Source organism: Sinocyclocheilus anshuiensis, unplaced genomic scaffold, assembly GCF_001515605.1.
Source record: "Sinocyclocheilus anshuiensis isolate Anshui unplaced genomic scaffold, SAMN03320099.WGS_v1.1 scaffold58, whole genome shotgun sequence".
Lineage (NCBI taxonomy): Eukaryota > Metazoa > Chordata > Actinopteri > Cypriniformes > Cyprinidae > Sinocyclocheilus > Sinocyclocheilus anshuiensis.
Window position 1 is genome coordinate 405,923 of NW_015547688.1, and position 19,915 is coordinate 425,837.

The window sequence follows — 19,915 nt, forward strand, 5'->3', positions numbered from 1 at the left end:
AATGAGCAACAATATATAAGTGCAAATGACAAGTCTCGGTTAGCCTAACGCAGTACACGTAGCAAGGTGTGTGTGTGTATATATATATATATATATATATATATACACAAACAAAGAAAAACAAGTAGAATAGAAAGCTAGAGTTTTTTTTTTTTTTTTTTTTTTAAAAAAAAAAAAAAAAAAAAAAAATATATATATATATATATATATATATATAATGAAACCAACATCAGACAGCTGAAATAAAACCCTGTACCCTCACCATAACCAAACTTTTAGTCACTTTTTCATGACATTTGATCACACATCTTATTTGATACAACAACATTTCTATCAGATCTTCTCAACATGCGCTCCAGTAATAATTACCAGATGCCTCATTCGGTGTCCTTCACTCATGTTTAGCATCAACATCCCCATTTTAATTCATGCTGACATGGAATTTTAAAAAGATTTCAAACTATTTGCATTTACCCCTGCAGACACTCAAGGTCTCCACTTCAAGGCAGGCCATGGAGCGGAGAGACGGATCGGAGAGCTGCCGTGTCTGGAGTCCCATGGATTGCTGTGGGAAATGAGGACCGAGGCAAAACGGCGAGATCTGGCAGGAAAATCCCCAGCGTGTTGTTCGATTCCAGACCGTTCCGACAAGTTCCTTCACCGGTTCTGTCTCTAGACTGCTTGCATGAGTGTTTGTGGGTGTGTAGCTCTCCGCGAGAGTCAGCGCTCTCTGCAGCACTTCAGCTCTGGCTCCGTCACTGACTGACAGGAGAGGCGGGACTACAGAGCTGCAGCTGTTAACCCTCAACAGCACTGAACACTGGTTAAAAACAATAGTCCAAAAGCTAACTTAAACTTAGACAATAAAGAGGAAGCCAATGCTAAAATTTACACGTACAACCACAACTTCCCATACTTCTTTTATATGCTACTTCAGCTTTAGCAAGGAGTAAATATATTTTGTACCTTTTTTTCTCTCTTGCAAACATGTTGTCATGGAACAAAAATGACAAAAACAACCAAGCAGCACCCCAGGGATATCTCTGTTTGTCTCTGTCACTTAGTGTGGACATAAACTATTCATATTCAGGGTTTACAGATGAGAGTCAGCATTTCACTCTTCTCATTTGTATTTCAACAATCCGCCTTTCTAATAAAGCACTATGTGTCTCATGGGGATTCAAGCAAAAATGCCATTAAATTTCTTATCTACATCCAGGGATGTTTCTTTCATAGTCGCTGGAGATTAATATTGCAGAGAGGGAAAGGAAATATTTAAACAAAGCCTATCTGAATCAGCTAAAGTGATTAAACGCAATGGAACAGGAACATCCCGAGGGAAGGGAATAGGGAACATAGTCCCAGGCCCACTGAGGTCCTGTATGGTTTAGTCTGTTAGGGATGTGCAAAACTACATATTTAGTGAGCGGGCTGTGCGAACAATGAATTGGTCCTAAACAATGTTGGAAGGTTACTTTGGAAATGTAATGGTTACAGATTATAAGTTACCCTATTCAAAATGTAATAAGTAGTGTAACTATTTCAATTATTTTATTAAAGTAATGCAACTCAAAGATTATAATCATTTAATTTTAAAGCACAGCCACCACAAAATCAGACTTTAGCACCTCTTTTCACTTTGAGATCCTTCTGATTTTTGATTTTGCAGCACTGGAATCCATTTTTATCCTCGCCATTGTGGCAACTCTCAGACAGGTTTTTCAGCGGCAATGTGGATTGATGTAATTGGTAGATGTGCTGCTCAGTAAATTCAAACAAGAGAACCAATCAAAAGCATCAGAATAGCATCGCTTTACTAAACGGCTTTTAAATTACAGGAGGATTATTAACTTGGCATGCTATCTGAAAAATAGAACCCTTAAGGGGACACTCAAAAAAAAAAATATAATATAAATAAATTATATAAAAAAATGCAACGCAAAAGCCAAAAACATCCATCTGCATGTGTACGGTTGCAGTGTTTGTGTTCTACACGGAATTAATTTAAAAGCTCAACTTTAATAAAATTGTTTTACAGTGTAGTTCTAACAGCACTCACTAAAATATCAAAACTAAAACTGCAAAACAATTAATTATATATATATATATATATATATATATATAAAAAACAATAACTAAATTTAGATTTGTTTGTCATTGGATGATATTGTGACACATTGTGTCCACCCATAAAACGATATTTTAGCAATAACCCATCCAATGGAGTCTCATGTGAACTCACTGGATAAACAGATCCAACCAAAGATTAGTGTGAAAACAATCCATTTCCACTAAGCTGTAATGAGACAATACTAAGACTCATATGTCAATATAATATAACGTGTATGTCTCCAGATAACTTGTGGGAACATAGTCATAAATGTTTCAGTAGGGGAATTTGTGAGGAGTGGTGACGTTAAGTTTCACTACAACTAGACGGGTGGGTTGAAAAGAGGAAGGATGGGTACGGTCTGTCCTCCAGCCGGAGCAGGAACAGATCATGTTGATTCAGGCCAGTGCAACAAACCCTCTATGAGTTCACAATATCTTTAGGCAGCAGCGAGCAGGAATCAATTACGAGAAAATACAAGAAAAGAGTGTTCCTTTAAAGGTATTTAACGGTGCAGTTATTCTGATAAATGGCATTTACTCAAACGCATAACTTAGTATCTCGAAGCTGATAAAAAGCAGAAATTATGCCTTGTATTAGGATTTATTGCAAGTCTCTTTCAAGTTTATTATTGTATGCTGAATGTTATGAGGTGGTCTGTTGCACATTATGTTCTCATGAAATACACCTTGTACAAGGGCTGTAACCACATGACACTGAGGGTGGTGCCCCCAAAATTCATAACTGTGGTCCATCGGTTTGGGTTTTCAATGCCACCCATCCCCTCTTCAAAGATTTGTTTACATCTTTGCCTTGAACACATTTCTATCTAGTAATGCATCAAAGTAAAACACCTTGGCCATATCCATAACCAAAAATCCTGGACACACAATAAATGAATATAATCAAATACAATAAACAAGTAAAAAAAAAATACAGTTGCATTTGACAGCTTCTTGCTGTTTAAAGATGTCATGAGATTAAACACAATTGACAGCTATACTTTAAGTTTCTCCTCAAGTTTATAGATCTAAAAATACTCAGATGACAAATACAACTAAACTATTTTCCAAGGGTTTATATATATATATATATACACACACACAGCTACAGCTATATATACAGCTACTGTACCGTTGTATTTTAGGAAAATATCATCATATTTGGTGGTCTGTGGCAGCCAACCCCCGATCGAATTATTTAAAAATAAATATATTATTAAAAGTCCCCTGCACTAATAACCAAGAGATCCTTGGCATCCTTTTATGCACAACTAAGAAAACTGAAACACTAATGGAATTTGTAATGTTGTTTGCATTTTGGCAAAATATCACAAAATATCTTGCAAGCAGCAAATGTTGTAGCATATAGTACAAGCAGCACTTGATTAAAATAACTCTAGACATTTACAGCAAATAAACAGGGTAATTCTGAGGTCATGTTAAATACTGAAGTGTCTAAATGAGTCACAGTTTCATATCTATTTCAACGCAACAACCCTGAGAAACTGCTGATTGACACAGAATGAGATGAAGTTAGTCATGTAGTGGGGTCAGAAATACACTCATGCCTGGTGGGGTCTCTGTTTACTTCCCTTCTGCACTAAATTACCCAGCAGCCCGAGGACACACTGAAATTTTCAAGGGCAATGATGTCCATAGGGAGTGAAACATGAACATTTCTTGCGGTCGGATAGATGTAGTTCGGAAAGGTTCACTGCCATTCCGCCCACAGGACCATCCCTTTAGTGCCGTCTTATTAGGGTCCATATACCACTAAAACATTTCCAGAATGAAACTTTGGACAGGATTGTGAAAGCCAGACAGAAGAAAAAGACGATAACATCGTGGTGACTCAAAGAATTCAACATCACTTTTTAAAATGGCCAAATGTAAAGAGACAGTTCACTCGAAAAGGAAAAAAAAACAAAAACAAAACAAAAAACTACTCACCCTCATGTCATTACAAACCCTTTTGACTGACTTTCTTCCTTGGAGCACACACAAAAAAAAGAATGCCTGGTTGCTGTTTTCTATAAAATAATTAATGGGGACTTGATTGAAACAAATCATTTGGTTTTGTGAAATGATAAATGGATTCACAGAAAAGAACAAAAAGACTCAAAAGAACAATTCGTTTATAAATCAAACATTGCTATTTCTCTCATGAAGGCACTAGGAGGATGTTGCATAGAGCGCTTTTTATTTGACATATTTTGAGCCAGAGAGACCCCGTCCTCATTCACTTATATATCGGCATCATACTGGTTAAATGATAATAAAGATTTTTCTAATTAATAATTGTATGTCATTATTGGAAATACATAATTAAAATTACTGATTTTAGTTTTCAATGATTTGTTTTTTATAAAAAAAGGTTTTATAAAGTGGGTAACTGTTTACCATTTACGCTGTTCAGAGTATCATGTTTTCAGGCAATAAATTAAACCCGTCATAGTAAAATTCTTCGACAATAAGCTGACTCTTGATGTTTTGTTATAGTTTATCTACTTCATGTGCATGAAATAAACACCGACACATTCAAACGTGTCATCTGAGAAGTGTTAATTATCAGTTTTTCAGCCTTACAAAACTGAAGCTGAATTATTATTATTTTAATTTTTTTTGCTGTTTTGGATGAATATTTGATTGGTGAAATTATGGGTCATCACTAGACAAAATAGTAAAGAATTCAAACATCTGCCATTTATCTGTTACCAGCCATAGCATTAAATTAATTATCAGCTTATCGGTATTGTCCAGAATGTTACGTTACTGTATTTTTTATTTCTTTTCATTACTTTAAGATATCCAACAAAAATCCACCTTTTGTGTTCCACAAAGGAAAGAAAGTCATAGAGCTCTGGTATAATGAATAAAATAATTATTATTTCTGAATGATGAACTGTTCCTTTGAGTTACAGCCAAACGAAAACCACAACATGACTGCAAGCTTAAGAAACCTCAATATCTGAGGTTTTAGGCAATCATATTTGACGCAAAATCTATCACATTAGCTTATGAGTCGTGCACCCTAAAATGAGCCAAGAACACTTTGGAAAAGAGTTAAAGGGAGCACTTAAGACATGATTACATGTTGGCATTCACACGCAATTCCTGTGTAATTCCCCACGTCTTACCGCAAATAAATTTCTCAACCTTCTGGCAGGCCTTATTTTCTCAGTGTCAAATCGGGGCGGTAGTTTAACAGATGAGGAGGAAATAGGAGCTTGGGAGCAGAGTTATGGCTTACGGGCCTGACCAAATGGGCTCACTCACCATTCTTGCGCTCTTTAATGGGTAGAAGGCTCTGAGTGGGCTTCAGAGACAATTCCTCCAGGTCATGGGTCACCGCTTCGCTCCGTGGGCTCGGCACCAGCACCCCCAGTGCGCCCGAGTCACCCTCCACTCCCAGACTTTCCTGGGGCTCCATATCTCCTCAGGGGGAGAGGCAAGGGTCTGTCCCAGGACACTACCACAGTGGTACAGACGACTGGCGGGAATCTCGGACTACACTCTGCCAGAAAAACAAAAAGAAAAAACAAAAGGATTTCAAGTGTTTTGCAGCCCTTGTAAACATTAGAAAGCCCTACTGGAGCTTAAAGTTGTTGTTGTTGGGGTGTGGTGGCAAAACTAATTTACTAGTATGTGGTTGATTGCTAATAAACTTTAAATGGGCCAGAAATGTTGCTCAAAGGTTAATGTATCCATTTGTATCACATTGCTGAGATCCAAGATACATTTTGTTGTAAACTGGTGATGGTAAACTTAAAAATAAGCTCTTCTTTTAATAGCTTGATTGAAATCTGACCAGCCAATCTCCCAACCTTGAACTATCCACTCCCATGTATTTAATCAAGTAAGTTTGATGGTCCTCCCAGTTAACCTATAAAGAAAGCTCTTAAATCCTTATGACTGATGTTTAAAAGTGCAAGTTGTATAAGTCTTGTTGTGGCTCCAATCCAAGACAAGTTATACGGGAGTATATCCAGGCAGCACGTCTGGCCCAGCTGTTTAATATGTTATTCTGACAGATGCTTTACATCTTGGTACACAGAAAGTCCACTTAGGACAACTTTGTCTGTAATATCTGCTCGATCTAATTTTGCAATGTACTGTGCTTGAAAATATATGTAACCATATTTCATGGTTCAGACATGGAGATTTATAAAGCAAATATTTTAAATGACCACAGGGCTCCATAAAGTACAAGACATGTAAAATTCAATGTCACACTGCAAATTTATAATCAACATATCAGGGATACCTGTATGGCTATGCTAAAAGTGATGCAGACTAGTGATGCATATTAGTCACTTACCCTAGTTAGGCTAAATACCCATTACTAAAATGTATTTTGACATGCCTTGTGTTTACAATTTCAAAGTCTATTAAAACTAAGAAAAAAATAAAACATTGTATTTAAAAAAACTGCTTTAAAGAAACTTAATTGCCTGTGGTTCTATTACTGCACTCTAAAAAAATGCTGGGTTGTTTCAACCCAACTTTGGGTCAAATATGGACTAACCCACCTTTTGGGTTAAAAATTTAATGTAAAAATGTAACCCAACAGTTAGGTTAGTCCATATTTGACCCAAAGTTGGGTTGAAATAACCCAGCATTTTTTAGAGTGTGGGATGCTGATCTGATATTTCTTAATTACATTATTTTTAGCATTTCAACAATACAATGTTATAAAATAATAACTAGCAAACACTTGGATGTAAATTTTCACAATTCAGTGGCTCCAAAAATTATTTGGACTCTGAAACAACACTTAAATACACAAACAAAGAAAAAAATGATGTAAGTGTTGTATATTTGTATATGATGTATGTGGTATATTACACACAAATATGCAACAAAGGCAGATTCTGTCCATATAAAGTTCAATCAATAATTAAGAATGATTCTGAAAATGTGAAGCTAATTTGTAATAAAGCTCTATCATTATTTGGTTCCATATGCCATTTAGTTTGAAATTTTTAATACAATGAAAAAGAAACATATTGAAGGATTACAAATACACAAGTAGAAATACAGAAGTTTAAACCTTTTGGTTAGTTTATCAAATATATCTCAACATTGTATTTCGGAATTTTAAATTTAAATTCTTAGACTCTTCTATTGAAAGGATGAAGACAAAGATGCTTCTCTTTGGAATGCTATCAAATGAATTTGATATGCATTCTGCATGATGTATGTTCTCTTTCCAGAAGGATGAGAACTAAAGAGGCAGCATAAGAGCAGACAGACAGACTGCTGGGATGTGGAGCTATAGGTATCCAGCTATGCAAATGCTCCTGTCAAAGACTAATCCTGCACTTGGTTGTTCTATCCATCCATGCCAAGCTGAAGACAAAGTGGAGTTTGGCAAAACCACAGCATCTGCTTATTCTACCCTGACTGAGTCTGTCTGGATTGCTTCACATAGAGTTTTTAGTCTCAGTGGAAGGATGGAGATTTGCCTATGTGCAATGTGATGGACTGGACAAAAAAGAAAAGAAAAAAGAAACGTATGAAAGAGGGTTTGTTTTGTTGTGAGAGAAGACTCTTGCTTCGCTGATGTGACCGAAAACACCCACCACCTTCTCATGATGGTGCTCTTCTCTCTGGAGACTTCAGTTCAGCAATGCTGAGAACAAGCACAGTCGCATCCCTACGGGTACATGCTTTTGTTCTGAAGCCACGAGTCTCACGACAGCCAATGAGTGATCACGGGTTGGCGTTGACTTGGCACAAGTGTTCAAAACATCCTCCGCCCACTGTACGGTTATCTAGAAAAGGCTAGTTTCTATAACAGCCGCCATAAATAAAACGCTCTTGTGACGTTATTATTACAATGCTAACGTGATGTGGAGCACTTGAGTGGTGCAGCGTACAAAAGATAACCATGGTAAATTAACATTTGGCATAGTTATTATTACTTTTTTGCCTACCATAAAACCTTGTTATCTTGTTTCTATCCTACATAGTTTTACATATACATAAACCAAAAATTATTCTGACACCAGATATAATTTTTACTAGTGGGTGCAGGACAATATAGTTCATTTATGTAAGTGAGGAAAGCAAAATAAAGTAAACTGTGACATAATATACCCAAAAATTCTTCATACAGTGGACTGCCAGTAAAATTGATAATTTCTGGGACCAAAAATTATTCAGACACTTTGACCTGACCATGTTTTGCTTAAGTGTTTTTTTTCTTTAATTGCTAATGCGACCTTTTTACACCATAGACTGAACAAAATTAAGCATTGCTTGGAAATTTGTTTACCTAAATTGGTATTATCTAATTGTGTACTTAAATTTAAGTTACAGCTGACAGCTACTCAACCTAATTCATTACATACCTTTCTATCAAAGTTATCTGACATTAAGATGAATTTGTTCTGCCACAGTTTAACTTGTCATACTTTATTACTACAGGTGCATCTCAATAAATTAGAATGTCGTGGAGAAGTTTCAGTATTTCAGTAATTCAACTCAAATTGTGAAACTCGTGTATTAAGTAAATTAAATTAAACTATAGCGAATAAACTGATAATGTGAGAAATGTTGGTGTCTGAGATGTCTGAATAAATTTTGGTTTGACTGTATACACACACATGTATGTCTATTATTTTGCCAATGTAAGCATTATATATACATGCATACATACAAACACACATGCATACTAAAAATCTATGTAAATAAACAAACAAACACAACATTTGAATTTTAAATATAAACATAAAATTAAACAAATGAATAGATGAATAAAAAAAAAAAGTGTGTCAGTATAATACAAAGCCTCATGCAACAATCATAAAAATCCATCCCAATTTAATTTACAACTGTAATTTTAATCCTAACTGCCCGTTCAAATTATTAAATACTTTTTGAATTAAATCTACAATGGGCTACATTAAAATCATTTGTAATTCTACTTCCCTTTAAATAAAATACACTATGGTGGACAACAGACCAAAGAAAACCAGTTTATGTTATTAAAAAGATCTACAACTTGCTGAGATAAAAACAATACCTTTAATTCTAATCTGTCCTTGCAGATGATTTACCTGTCAAAAGAGAAGGATGCTTTGTGACACAGCGCTCCTTATAAAGATCACTAGGTCATGGTTCCTGTGAAACAGAAAAGGAATATTCTGTCATTAGATGAAACAGAACAACAGCAGGTTGAAGCGACATAAATCTTCCTATTAGCAGTTTTCTATAGGTGAAAGCAGAAACGCTGTCTGTACCTCATCCGGCTGCAAAGCAGCATGTGAAGAAGAGGGCAAGGAAAGGGAATGGTGGTTTGCATCTAATCAATGCAGTTGCTGTGGAAACGCTAATCTGCTTGTGTGCTGATTAATAGCTAAACAATAGGATGACAGATATTTATGGATGCGTGCCACTCCACAGAAGAGGCCATCAAGAGATATGGAAAACAAGCTTATGAGAGTCTGCACTCAAGCCTCAAACACAACCTCAGCAAACAAGGACATTAATATTCATTAAAGCACAAGACAAACATTCAGCTGCTGCTCTCTACGGTGCATCTGAAATTCTGTGATTACTTTTTATCATTACTCCAGCCTTCAGTGTCACATGATCCCTCAGAAATCATTCTAATATGATGATTTGCTGCTCAAGAAACATTTATTATTATTATCAATGTTGAAAAGAGTTTTACTGCATAATAGTTTGTGGGAACTGTTATACATTTTTTCAGTATTCTTTGATGAATAGAAAGTTCAAAAGAGCAGATTTATTTGAAATAGAAATCTTCTGTAACAATTGTAATTTTATTAACATATTTACTGTTGGTTTTGATCAATTTAATGCATCCTTGCTGAACAAAAGCATTCATTTCTTTCAAAAATGGTGATTGACCCCCTCTGCAGAAATATACAGCAGTTTTATCTTCCACATCTATTATTTTTGATTTCTTTGATGAATGCATAAAAAAATATCCTAAATATGTGGACTTAAGGACTTCATTCTTGGTGAGTTCAAAACCACTTTCAATGGAAAGCAGAGAAAGCAGATTAAGTGACTCAGTGAACACTGTGATCTTGCTATCTTGAGCAAATTAAAAACAACAGGTTGATGAATGTCTTAACTCTTCCAGACACACAAGCTCAGATGACTTGACTAAGCCTTGGCTGGCTTTCTTGCCTACTCAGATTCCATGCTCTCAATCTTATTCATCTGAGTTTAAAGACTTTCGGCTGTTTTCTCGCTAAGGATCAGCGGTAAGCCCCTCAGTGACACTATGACAATTCATCTTAGTCCAGCACAATTTCAAAACCTCAAACAGAATTACATGTATGATTTTGAAGTGGAAATTCGGGCCAAATGGGGACATCACTGTACCGCTGTCTGCCAGTAAACTCAATGGTCGGTTTACTGGATTCTTTGCACTGGGATGCATTTTCACTCCACCTAGAATAGGAAGCGAAGATGTGCATGACTGAGAACTCCGTGTAAACAACTTCTCTCTCCATACGGAGGGAGATTGTGGCTGAACTTTAACTAATATAAATCACACGTCGTAATAGACTTAACAAAACATTAATTTCGCAATGAAAGCTGGAAAAAAATGGGATTGCCAATGGGACTGGAACGTTCTGTTGGTGATCTACTGAAAAAAAGCAAGTTAAAGAACACAGATGCAACTAATTTCCATAATGACCAATGCAATCTACCAAGAACAGCACAAATTAGCAACTTTCACAACCACGTCAAGTACAAAATGGGTTGATGTGATTTAAATAATTAGGGCCCTATGAAATCCATGTAATTTTTTCCCAAATTCCGTTTTTTTCAGTTTTTAATTTTTCTAGACTCTGTTTTAATGGTTAAATAAATTTTATTCATCAAAAAACATGTCTTACAATATTAAACAGCAATTTATTGATTTTTTTTTTTTTTTTTACCAAAAATTAAATTTTTTGTCCCTATGAAATACGTTTTTTTTTCCTTTCTCAAATTCAGTTTTAGTTTTACCAAATTTTGTTTTCCATTAATTTTCTGGATTGCATTTTAATGGTTTCATTAAATATTAATAATCAAATGCATCTCCAATTAATTGATTTTATATAAAAAAGTAATTTATTATTATTTATTTTTTCCCCCTGAAATACTGTTCTGTGTATTTACATTTTTCTGCTAAATAAATTCTGGTAAATATATTTTTCTGGTAAATATTCATTTAAAAGTAATGTTTTAATAATAATTTTATTAGTAGTAGTAGTACTATCATTACATTAAGTAATATTTCTGTCACAGTTTCTTCAAGTTAAACCAATTCTTTTATTTGACGGGTTGCTGTGAACACCTTGCATGACTTTGTTTTACTCGAAAGAAATGGTAAAATGCTCATGAAGTGACAAGTCTATATTGCGTTTTGATTTAAGTGCACTGACCTACTATTCATGAATCCATCCAAAATTCAGCAAATTCCATGACATTCCGCGTTAAAAATTCTGTTTTTATGACTGGATTTCACGATTCCATCCGCGTTTTCCACATCGTAGAAATCATAGGGCCCTAAATAATTAAGCAAATACCAGTAAATTGACGACTGCAAACCGAGTTAATCACATTGCATAATTTATTTAAAGGTGCAGTTTGTAAATTTTAGTGACATCTAGTGGTAAGGTTGCAAATTGCACATCGAGAAGCTACGGAGGCTGACACAGGACAAAGATGTCGTCGTCTGAAACGACGGTTTCTTGTACATGGGTAAATTAAGGAATTATACTTTATTATTATTCAGTAAACCAATATGTTACTGTGAATATTGTTGTTACTTGTTCATCATTGTTTCAGTATTTTATTCGCAAGAACAACATAGTGACGAAATGGACTCTGTAGAGCAGTGTGTCCGTTTAGGGCTACTGTAGCAACATGGCAATGGAAAACAGCAACTTCTATGCAAGGGGACCCACAAGGTTATTATAGTTTTGAATTTTTAAATTCGTTTTATTTTAATATCGTTTTCAAATTTGCTATAAAATTCAGTTTCGTTTTTATTAGTTTAATTCATATTTTTGTTAGTTTTAGTTTAGTTTTTATTTTGTGAACGCATTTTTATTTAGTTTTTATATAGTTTAGTTTCAGTTTTAGTTTCAGTTTTAATGAAAGTTTAGCAGAATTAACAGATCACTTCCAGAGCGCAGGCCAAAGAAAGACGTAGGCATAATTTAACCTTAGTGAGGCAAACATATAGCGACACAAAACGCATGCTGAGATTGATTAGATAGTAAAAGTATACAGACATACACCAAAGAAAGCAGGCAAGCCTATTTTTTACTAAATTAATCTACACAAGTCGCGCTTAATGTCATATCCAATAATGTGTGTTGAGATATTTAGTATAAAAATAAATGTAGCCTGATTTGGTTATAAGTCTTTTCTTATTTAATCATAATCATATTGTAACTGTGGTGTCTTGCTCACTTTTCCGTGAACAGCCGTGCATCAATCAAAACTGGGACTAATGAAATTCAATAATAACAGCAATCGCATTTAACAGTAAAGGCTTATATTTGAATGTTCTTTTCATTTATGAAGAATTATAACCGTGTGTATGATGTGATTTAGCCAATGCACATTTGTTCAAAAGCCTGGCAGAGTGATCACAAGATGCTTTGCTAAAGTTTTGTGTTGTTTACAGAAAGGATGCGCGTTCTCATCATTTTTTCTGTTAATTATCATGTCTTTTTCTTCAAAGCACCAACTTAGAATGCCTAATGTTGGTTTGATTGCTTGTGTTACATGATAAAATAAATAATCTTGCTTACCTGATGTAATAGATTTAATGCGAGTGCGGTTCGGGTCGCGACTCGCGGTCTTTATGTCAAATGGTTCTGGTCTCGTACAGAATTAAACTAGTGCTGCTGTCAGATAATGGGTCGGGTGTTCTGTTAAGTACTGCTGGTGCACGTTTACCAAACAGGACCCATGCAGGCTTTAAACTGCTTTGCGTCTCTACGTCAAATAACCCCATGTGCATGATGCACCATTACAGGTAGGCTATTTCCCTAAACCTCCACACAGCTCGTATATTTTTCCGCCAAGGGGTGAGAACGTAATGATTGCGAAAACGATTATTTATTTTTGATAATTATTATATTATTTCAGTTAGTTTTTCAATAACTTGTTAGTTTAGTTTAGTTTTTCAATTATTTTGACGTTTTTATTTTATTTCAGTTTACGAAATAGTTTTTTCATCAATCGTTTTAGTCTTAGTTTTAGTTTACGAAAATAACCTTGGTACATAGACAGAAATTGCTCATTCTAAGGCAATAAAAACATAACGGTCCATTATGTAAGATCTTCATACACCTCTGAAAACGTGTATATTATATTGCGTTTCTGTCAATAGATCCTCCTAAATATTACACATTGCACCTTTAAATATTCTTTTACCATAAATTTTGCGTCTGAAAGGGAAACTCCAACAAATGCATATGCAGCCACATAAATAACTATGTCCATGCTTTTTTTATTGCTAATTGATCACTGCATGTTTTTAGTAAATCCTGTCACAAGTTTTTTAATGCCAAAAGAAGGTTTGCGCTGGTGCAAGTTGTTGATAAATCTGGCCCTAGGCATCATAAACTTTTGTAAATGTTTTTTAGAGAAAAACATAACACACTAAACAGCTGAGTATCACACTAGATATTCAAGTTGCTCTGAACACAACAAAGCCCCACAGAACCATGCGGCTTGTTGCAAATGAAAACAATGCGTGTTCTCAAACCAACTCAAAATATTCTCTGATAGAATATCTCTGGATAAAATCAAAGTCTGAAGATAAAAAATACAAGTCCATCATAAACTACGCAATTTCCTGTGAAATCTGTCAATTACGACCGGCCAAAAATCTTTACACTGCTTCTAGCTTTTGGGAACTAACCTCAACTCAAATCAGGACAAAACTGTGTAGTGTATTCCAGCCTGAAGTCGGAGTTTGCTATGTTGAATGGAAAAAATCCTAGGTGTGTTTCTCAGTTGTGTTTATTAAAATAGTTAACAGTTGTTCCATAAAGTCCAAACACCAATCCAAGTGGCGTTTGGCGGGACACATTATGGCCGTATTACCGCATTACTACACAATGAGAACTTCTCTTCACACAAACACTGAATGACTCATCCACAGTAAACTGGAGGGGGTCAGCTGTGCTGCTAAATATAGCTGTGAGACTGGCCAGAATAAGCATCAGAAATAAAAAAGAAACCCCTCCAACGCTTTTCCATGTGTGTGCAGAGAATGCAGGCATCAGGAGTCAGCACAAAGAAAACACTGTGAGAGCCGCTCGAGTGAGGAAAGGAAAGAGAAGGGGGAAAATTCCTTTACCATTCCCAAAAATCCCACATTTTTAACTTTTCCAGAAAGCCAGCTAATTCCCAAGAGGTTGTCCCTGAGCACAGCGCACATGGCCTTTGCCCCTCCCACTTCCCCTCATGCCATTGGCCCATAAACCAGAAATCAAAATAGCTTGCTGTCAACTACTCGGCATTTGATGGGGTTTATTTGATTGAATTTAAAGTCAAATACCCAAAAGATGCAGATTTACTTAAAAGTGCTGCTCATCAAGGATTTAATGCAATTTAAAAGCTGACTCTCTGGTTCCCACGTGACCATACAGTTACTTCTAAGAATCTACTTGCCATTTTTGATAATATGATTCAACCCAATTAGTAAGACATGCAGTTACAATGCGTTTTTATTAGATTTCAGTGAAACTACATTAGCACAAACCTTATGCATCTTTTTCAGAACAGCAGATGTTTGGATGTCTGATTCATGGTAGCTTACCATTTTCATCAAGCAACAATGTGGCAAACAATGACATAAACTTGTTGATCATTTCGAAAAATGGCCAGAGTGATGAAATAAGCGGTTTCATGGTGTTCTTTTTGGGTAAACAAACATATCAACACCAGACATCAGTGCTACAGTTACTCAAAAACAAACTGGAACAATGACAGCTGTGTCAATGACAAAATAGAGTTTTCAAGATAAATGAGAAAAATATTTTAAAGATCTATGTGCCTATCTCTATTCATGTGGTTTTGAAAAACTTTTTATATTTAATTTTCATATTTTTCACATAAGTAAGATTTTAATTTTCAACAAATGTTTAACATGACTGTTACATGACTGTAATGTGGTATAACCATAAAGTAACAAATTATTTTTCTTGAATACATGTGAGCGTACATCTAAATCATTATTTTCAAAAAAGATTTTTAAAGGAATAGTTCACCCAAAAATGAAAATCTGCCTAAAATGTACTCACCCTCAGGCCATCCAAAATGTGGATGAGTTTGTTTCTTCATTAGAACAGATTTGGAGAAATTAGCATTACATCATAAACAATGGCTTGAAATTAAAAACGCCTCAATGACAGATTTGTTTCCTACAAACCTGCAGCTTTTCATTTCACACCATATTAATTGATGGACTGTAGTCATGTGGATTACATGTGGATTATTATTATGATTATTGTATTTTTTATCTAATGGCACACATTCACTTCAGAGGATCCATTGGTGAGCAAGTGACGTGATGCTAAATTTCTCCAAACTCATCTACATGTTGGATGGCCTGAGGGTGAGTACATTTTCATTTCATTTTTGGGTGAGCTAGTCCTTATATATATATATATATATATATTTCATTTTGGGGGAGTCACACCACATAACATTTTGCAACCTGAACCTTGCCATGCAATAAAATCATCTGATAATTTAAGAGTAGGGATGTAACGATTCACTCAACTCATGATTCGATTCGATTCACGATTATTATAATTTTTTTTAACAAAATTAGATTTAAGACAAATTATAAATTAAATGTGTCCTTTTATAAATAAAAATATCTGCATGAAACAGCAAAGCTGAATGAGACGCAGATTCACTCTCTGCAAGCAGGTGGCGCTTAAAGTGTTTCCTGGTTTCCGCTGTAAACTCAGCAGCGCTGAACTTACGAACTTTAATATGCTTTATACAGAGGCAAGATGAAAAGAAAAAATACCATCTAAACTTTTCTAAAGACAGTAAGTTCCCCTCAGACATGCATTCATATGAACTCCTACCCCTAAATGAATCGCGATTTGTTTAGCATCTCAACCGATTTAAATCGTCACATATTTGAATCGATTTTCAACCGGCTCGCAGTTAATCGTTACGTCCCTATTTAAGAGACTTCTTGACTTTGACACTCAATCTTGAGGGTACTTTTATGATGCATTTCCTGTTTTACGTCAACCTCCCCCCCCACCATGTTTCTGCATTAAGTTGCACCAAATGACTTTGATTTGGCAGACAATATTTATATTATTTAACAATGCATGCTGACTACTACACTTTCCCATTCAGTAATATATTAAAGGAGATGGTTCAGAAAGAACAGATATATGAGGAAAACAGGCGCAACCCAACGAGTCATTTTGCACAATCTTATGAGAACGCATCCCATGCAAGTTCATTGACCATTTGAGAAGCTTAAATTTTGGTTGGCAGAGCTGACTTACTCATTACATTGACGGCTTTTGATCTAAGGACACCTGAGCTTGGATATGAATCTGGTTCATCAGCATCAAAGCCTGTGAGGTCGCATCACATGACATCTCAGTGGAATGTTATTGTGTCATGTGAGCGGGGGTGGGGTGGGGGGGCTTATTTGTCCTGATTCTCTTTTCACCAGGCATCCGTTTGAAATACGAACTAAAAAAAGCCAGGAAGATGTTTAGTTTAACGGAACAGTGATATCTACTTAAGCAATGACCTCATTCTTATTTGTGAACTTTAAATTTCCAAACTACAGTTCTAATGCACAAAATAACATTTACCCGATGATAACAGGTAACGATAAAAAGCTTGAGGCCGCAAACTTTAAGTCAAACAGGCGACGCAGCAGACTAAGAAAACAATGTCCAGACCACCAGGGACACATCATGCTTACAGCCACTATAAATACCAGGACCTACAGCTTTCAAGTCCAGCTGTAGTCTAAAGATCCTGTCTTAACTGTAGACGTGTGGACATTGACCAGATGATGGAAGGTAGTATCAAAACACTGCCCGTTGTTTTACACAAAGTCAAATAATTCCTTTAAATTGATTCACAGACAGAGAACGGTCCTCACCATTTATCTTTTCAGCACACGCTGTTTGACGAAGGACATGTGTGTGAAATATGCTGTGGTGAACTGACACCTGCGGTGGGTAAGATTCAGCCTGTCATCAATAAAGAATGCTTTATTTTTCAAGTCAACGTCCATAGCATGAGCTATATTTAGGCGAGAACAGACTATAGTCTTGTTCAGAGAATAATTTTTGATCATTATAGATTAAATACAAAAATGTGAGCTGAGAAGCCGTGAAAATAAGTTTGCATTTGATGCCATGCAGGCTAACAGGCATGGATAAACAAAACACGTGGCTGTGCCATTTAAGCGCTGCTTGCAAATATTATTCTTAAATCATAGCACACATTCACTATTTTGACAACTCTGTTTGTCTAGTTTGCCTGACATATTTCCATTAATATGACAAGCTTAAATAAATATCAATAATAACAATCTGGTTCATCCAGTCCTGGGTGGTCATGCTCTTCTTGACTACAATGACGGCAAATAGACAGAAACACAATAACAGTATTACTGTAAGTGTACAATGATACAGTAGGTCAAAATGACAACCTATTAAACTGAATTTAGTGAATATTAATGTATTCAATATTGCAAGAAAAGGTGGCCTATAGTCCATACTATATTTAGGCATAAAACTGGGCTAATTAAGGATTTTCTACCAGCAGTAGAGAGTAATTGGTCAGGCCTATGGCAGTAAACAATGGGAGTGTTTTAGGCACCACACCTCCACACAAATCACACTGTCTGAAGCTAAAGGTCGCTGCATGGGAATGCTCAACAATGCTGCCTTGCAGACACACCCATAATGCCAAGAGTGTGTGCATGCTTAACAACATTTTAATGAACTCTCAAGACTGTTTCACTTGTTTATGGTAACAAATACTCGACTCAAAATGCACTCTGTGACCTCACACCTGTTGAGTTGGAGCGAAGCACACAATTTATTAATTCTGCAGATGCATTTATCTTAAATGACTTGTAGATTTTTTGTTTGAATATACTTTGAATGCTTGCGCTGTACAAAGTGGAAATGTGCCGCTGTTGCTTTTAGAAGCTACTTCAATTTACAGTCCTTACAAATTATTAGTTTTGTATCCTAGTCATCAGGTTGATTTTATTCTTGAATAAAACCAGTGTATGGAAACCAGTGTATGATATGCATGCAAGCAATCAAAATTTAATTCAAGTATATATATATATATATATATTAGTGCTGCCAAACGATTAATCGCGATCAATCGCATACAAAATAAAAGTTTTTGTTTGTATAAAATATGCGTGTTCTGTGTATATTTATTATGTATATATAAACACACACACACACATACAGTGTATATTTTGAAAATATTTACATGTCTATATTTATATAAATGACGAATGACGTCATCTGAACTTTCTATAACCGTGAACTGACGCCACTATTATCAATAATGGTGCTTCTAAATATTCCATAAAATTACTCTAAAAAGTTCTGAAAGTTACATGACACTGTTTCAGCAGCGAAAATATCAGGGGGGAAAATCCGTATAACAGTCCTTCAGTTAGATAAGAGTTCAGTTTGTGACTCATTATTCTGAATTATCGCGCAGGTATTTCATATATAAAGTGTCACTTGCAGCATATTACAATGACTGGAGTGTCATTCACTCCCTCAAGCGTGCGGCAGTTACATCTTATAGATACACAAATGAAACTGTATAAATATCTTACCGCTTGTTTGTCTTCCAATTTAAACGTGTCCCCACACGTCTAGAATACAATGCAACTCCGACAGGGCATTAATTTTCTTTCTTTACTGGAGTAGCAGTTGTTGCTGTGGGTAAAGATGGCCGCTCTTATTGTGTTGTTTAGCCGGTGATGTAATGAAGTTGTGTTAACCCTTCACAACACTTCCGAAGTGATACCACATCAACATTCAACGCAATCACGAAAGTGAACGGAATAAAAGTCATATAGTAATTAACATAACATCTTATTCTGAATGATAAACGTAAACAACAGTCTACGCAGCAATGCAATGCCCATAGATGTAAAAAAATTGATATTCCACTGCTAAGGAGAGATTTTCCCTCTCTGATGCTCACACTTATGTGATTTAGTCAAATCATGTTAGACCTCCGTGCTGAAAACTGGAGCTGAACTGTATTAAAGCTTATTTTATAGATGTATTATATTTAAATATATTTATAGAAAGATGTTCTGGAGTAAAGTAATTTTATAATGTCATAGGACTGGTTATTAGTGTGCTGCTGAGAGATTAATAAGCTCATATCAGTTACAGACCCTGATGTGAACCCTTACCTTACTTCTAAATGTCTGTCACCAGTCCAAGTGGGCTCTTAAAATAAACAGTCAAAATTACATGACGAAAAATAAGATAAAGTGATGAACTAAGATAGGTCTAAGTATGAATAATAATAATAAAATAAAAACTTTATAAATATACACTGAATTTTATCTATATTTTTGTATGACACTGCCATCCGGTGTGCTTTCAAAGTCAGTTCATGCCCAACAGTGATCATTACATGAACATATCCAAATATAATAACAGGAACATTTCTTGAGGAACTGATACAGCTGTGGGCAGCAAAACATTCCAGCTCATTACTCACAAAACTACATTCAAGCTCCTTGTTGTCACCGAAT

General features: G+C 35.5%; 1 protein-coding gene across 4 annotated transcripts in view; it reads right to left on the reverse strand.

Annotated features, from left to right (window-relative positions):
* LOC107703365 (MKL/myocardin-like protein 2) overlaps positions 1 to 19,108 on the reverse strand; it is a 38,556-nt gene extending 19,448 nt beyond the window's left edge. The window contains exons 1-3 of one of the 4 annotated variants that reach the window (XM_016505962.1): positions 18,977 to 19,108; positions 9,174 to 9,237; positions 5,389 to 5,626 (exon numbers count right to left, since the gene is read on the reverse strand). In XM_016505962.1, coding sequence (XP_016361448.1) covers positions 5,389 to 5,542 — 154 coding nt within the window. In that variant the 5' untranslated portion in view covers positions 5,543 to 5,626; positions 9,174 to 9,237; positions 18,977 to 19,108. Of the gene's footprint in view, positions 1 to 474; positions 839 to 5,388; positions 5,627 to 9,139; positions 9,238 to 18,976 lie in introns of those variants that run through there. The other 3 variants (XM_016505963.1, XM_016505964.1, XM_016505967.1) reach the window with 3 other exon arrangements.
* Between the last annotated feature and the right edge of the window lie 807 nt (positions 19,109 to 19,915).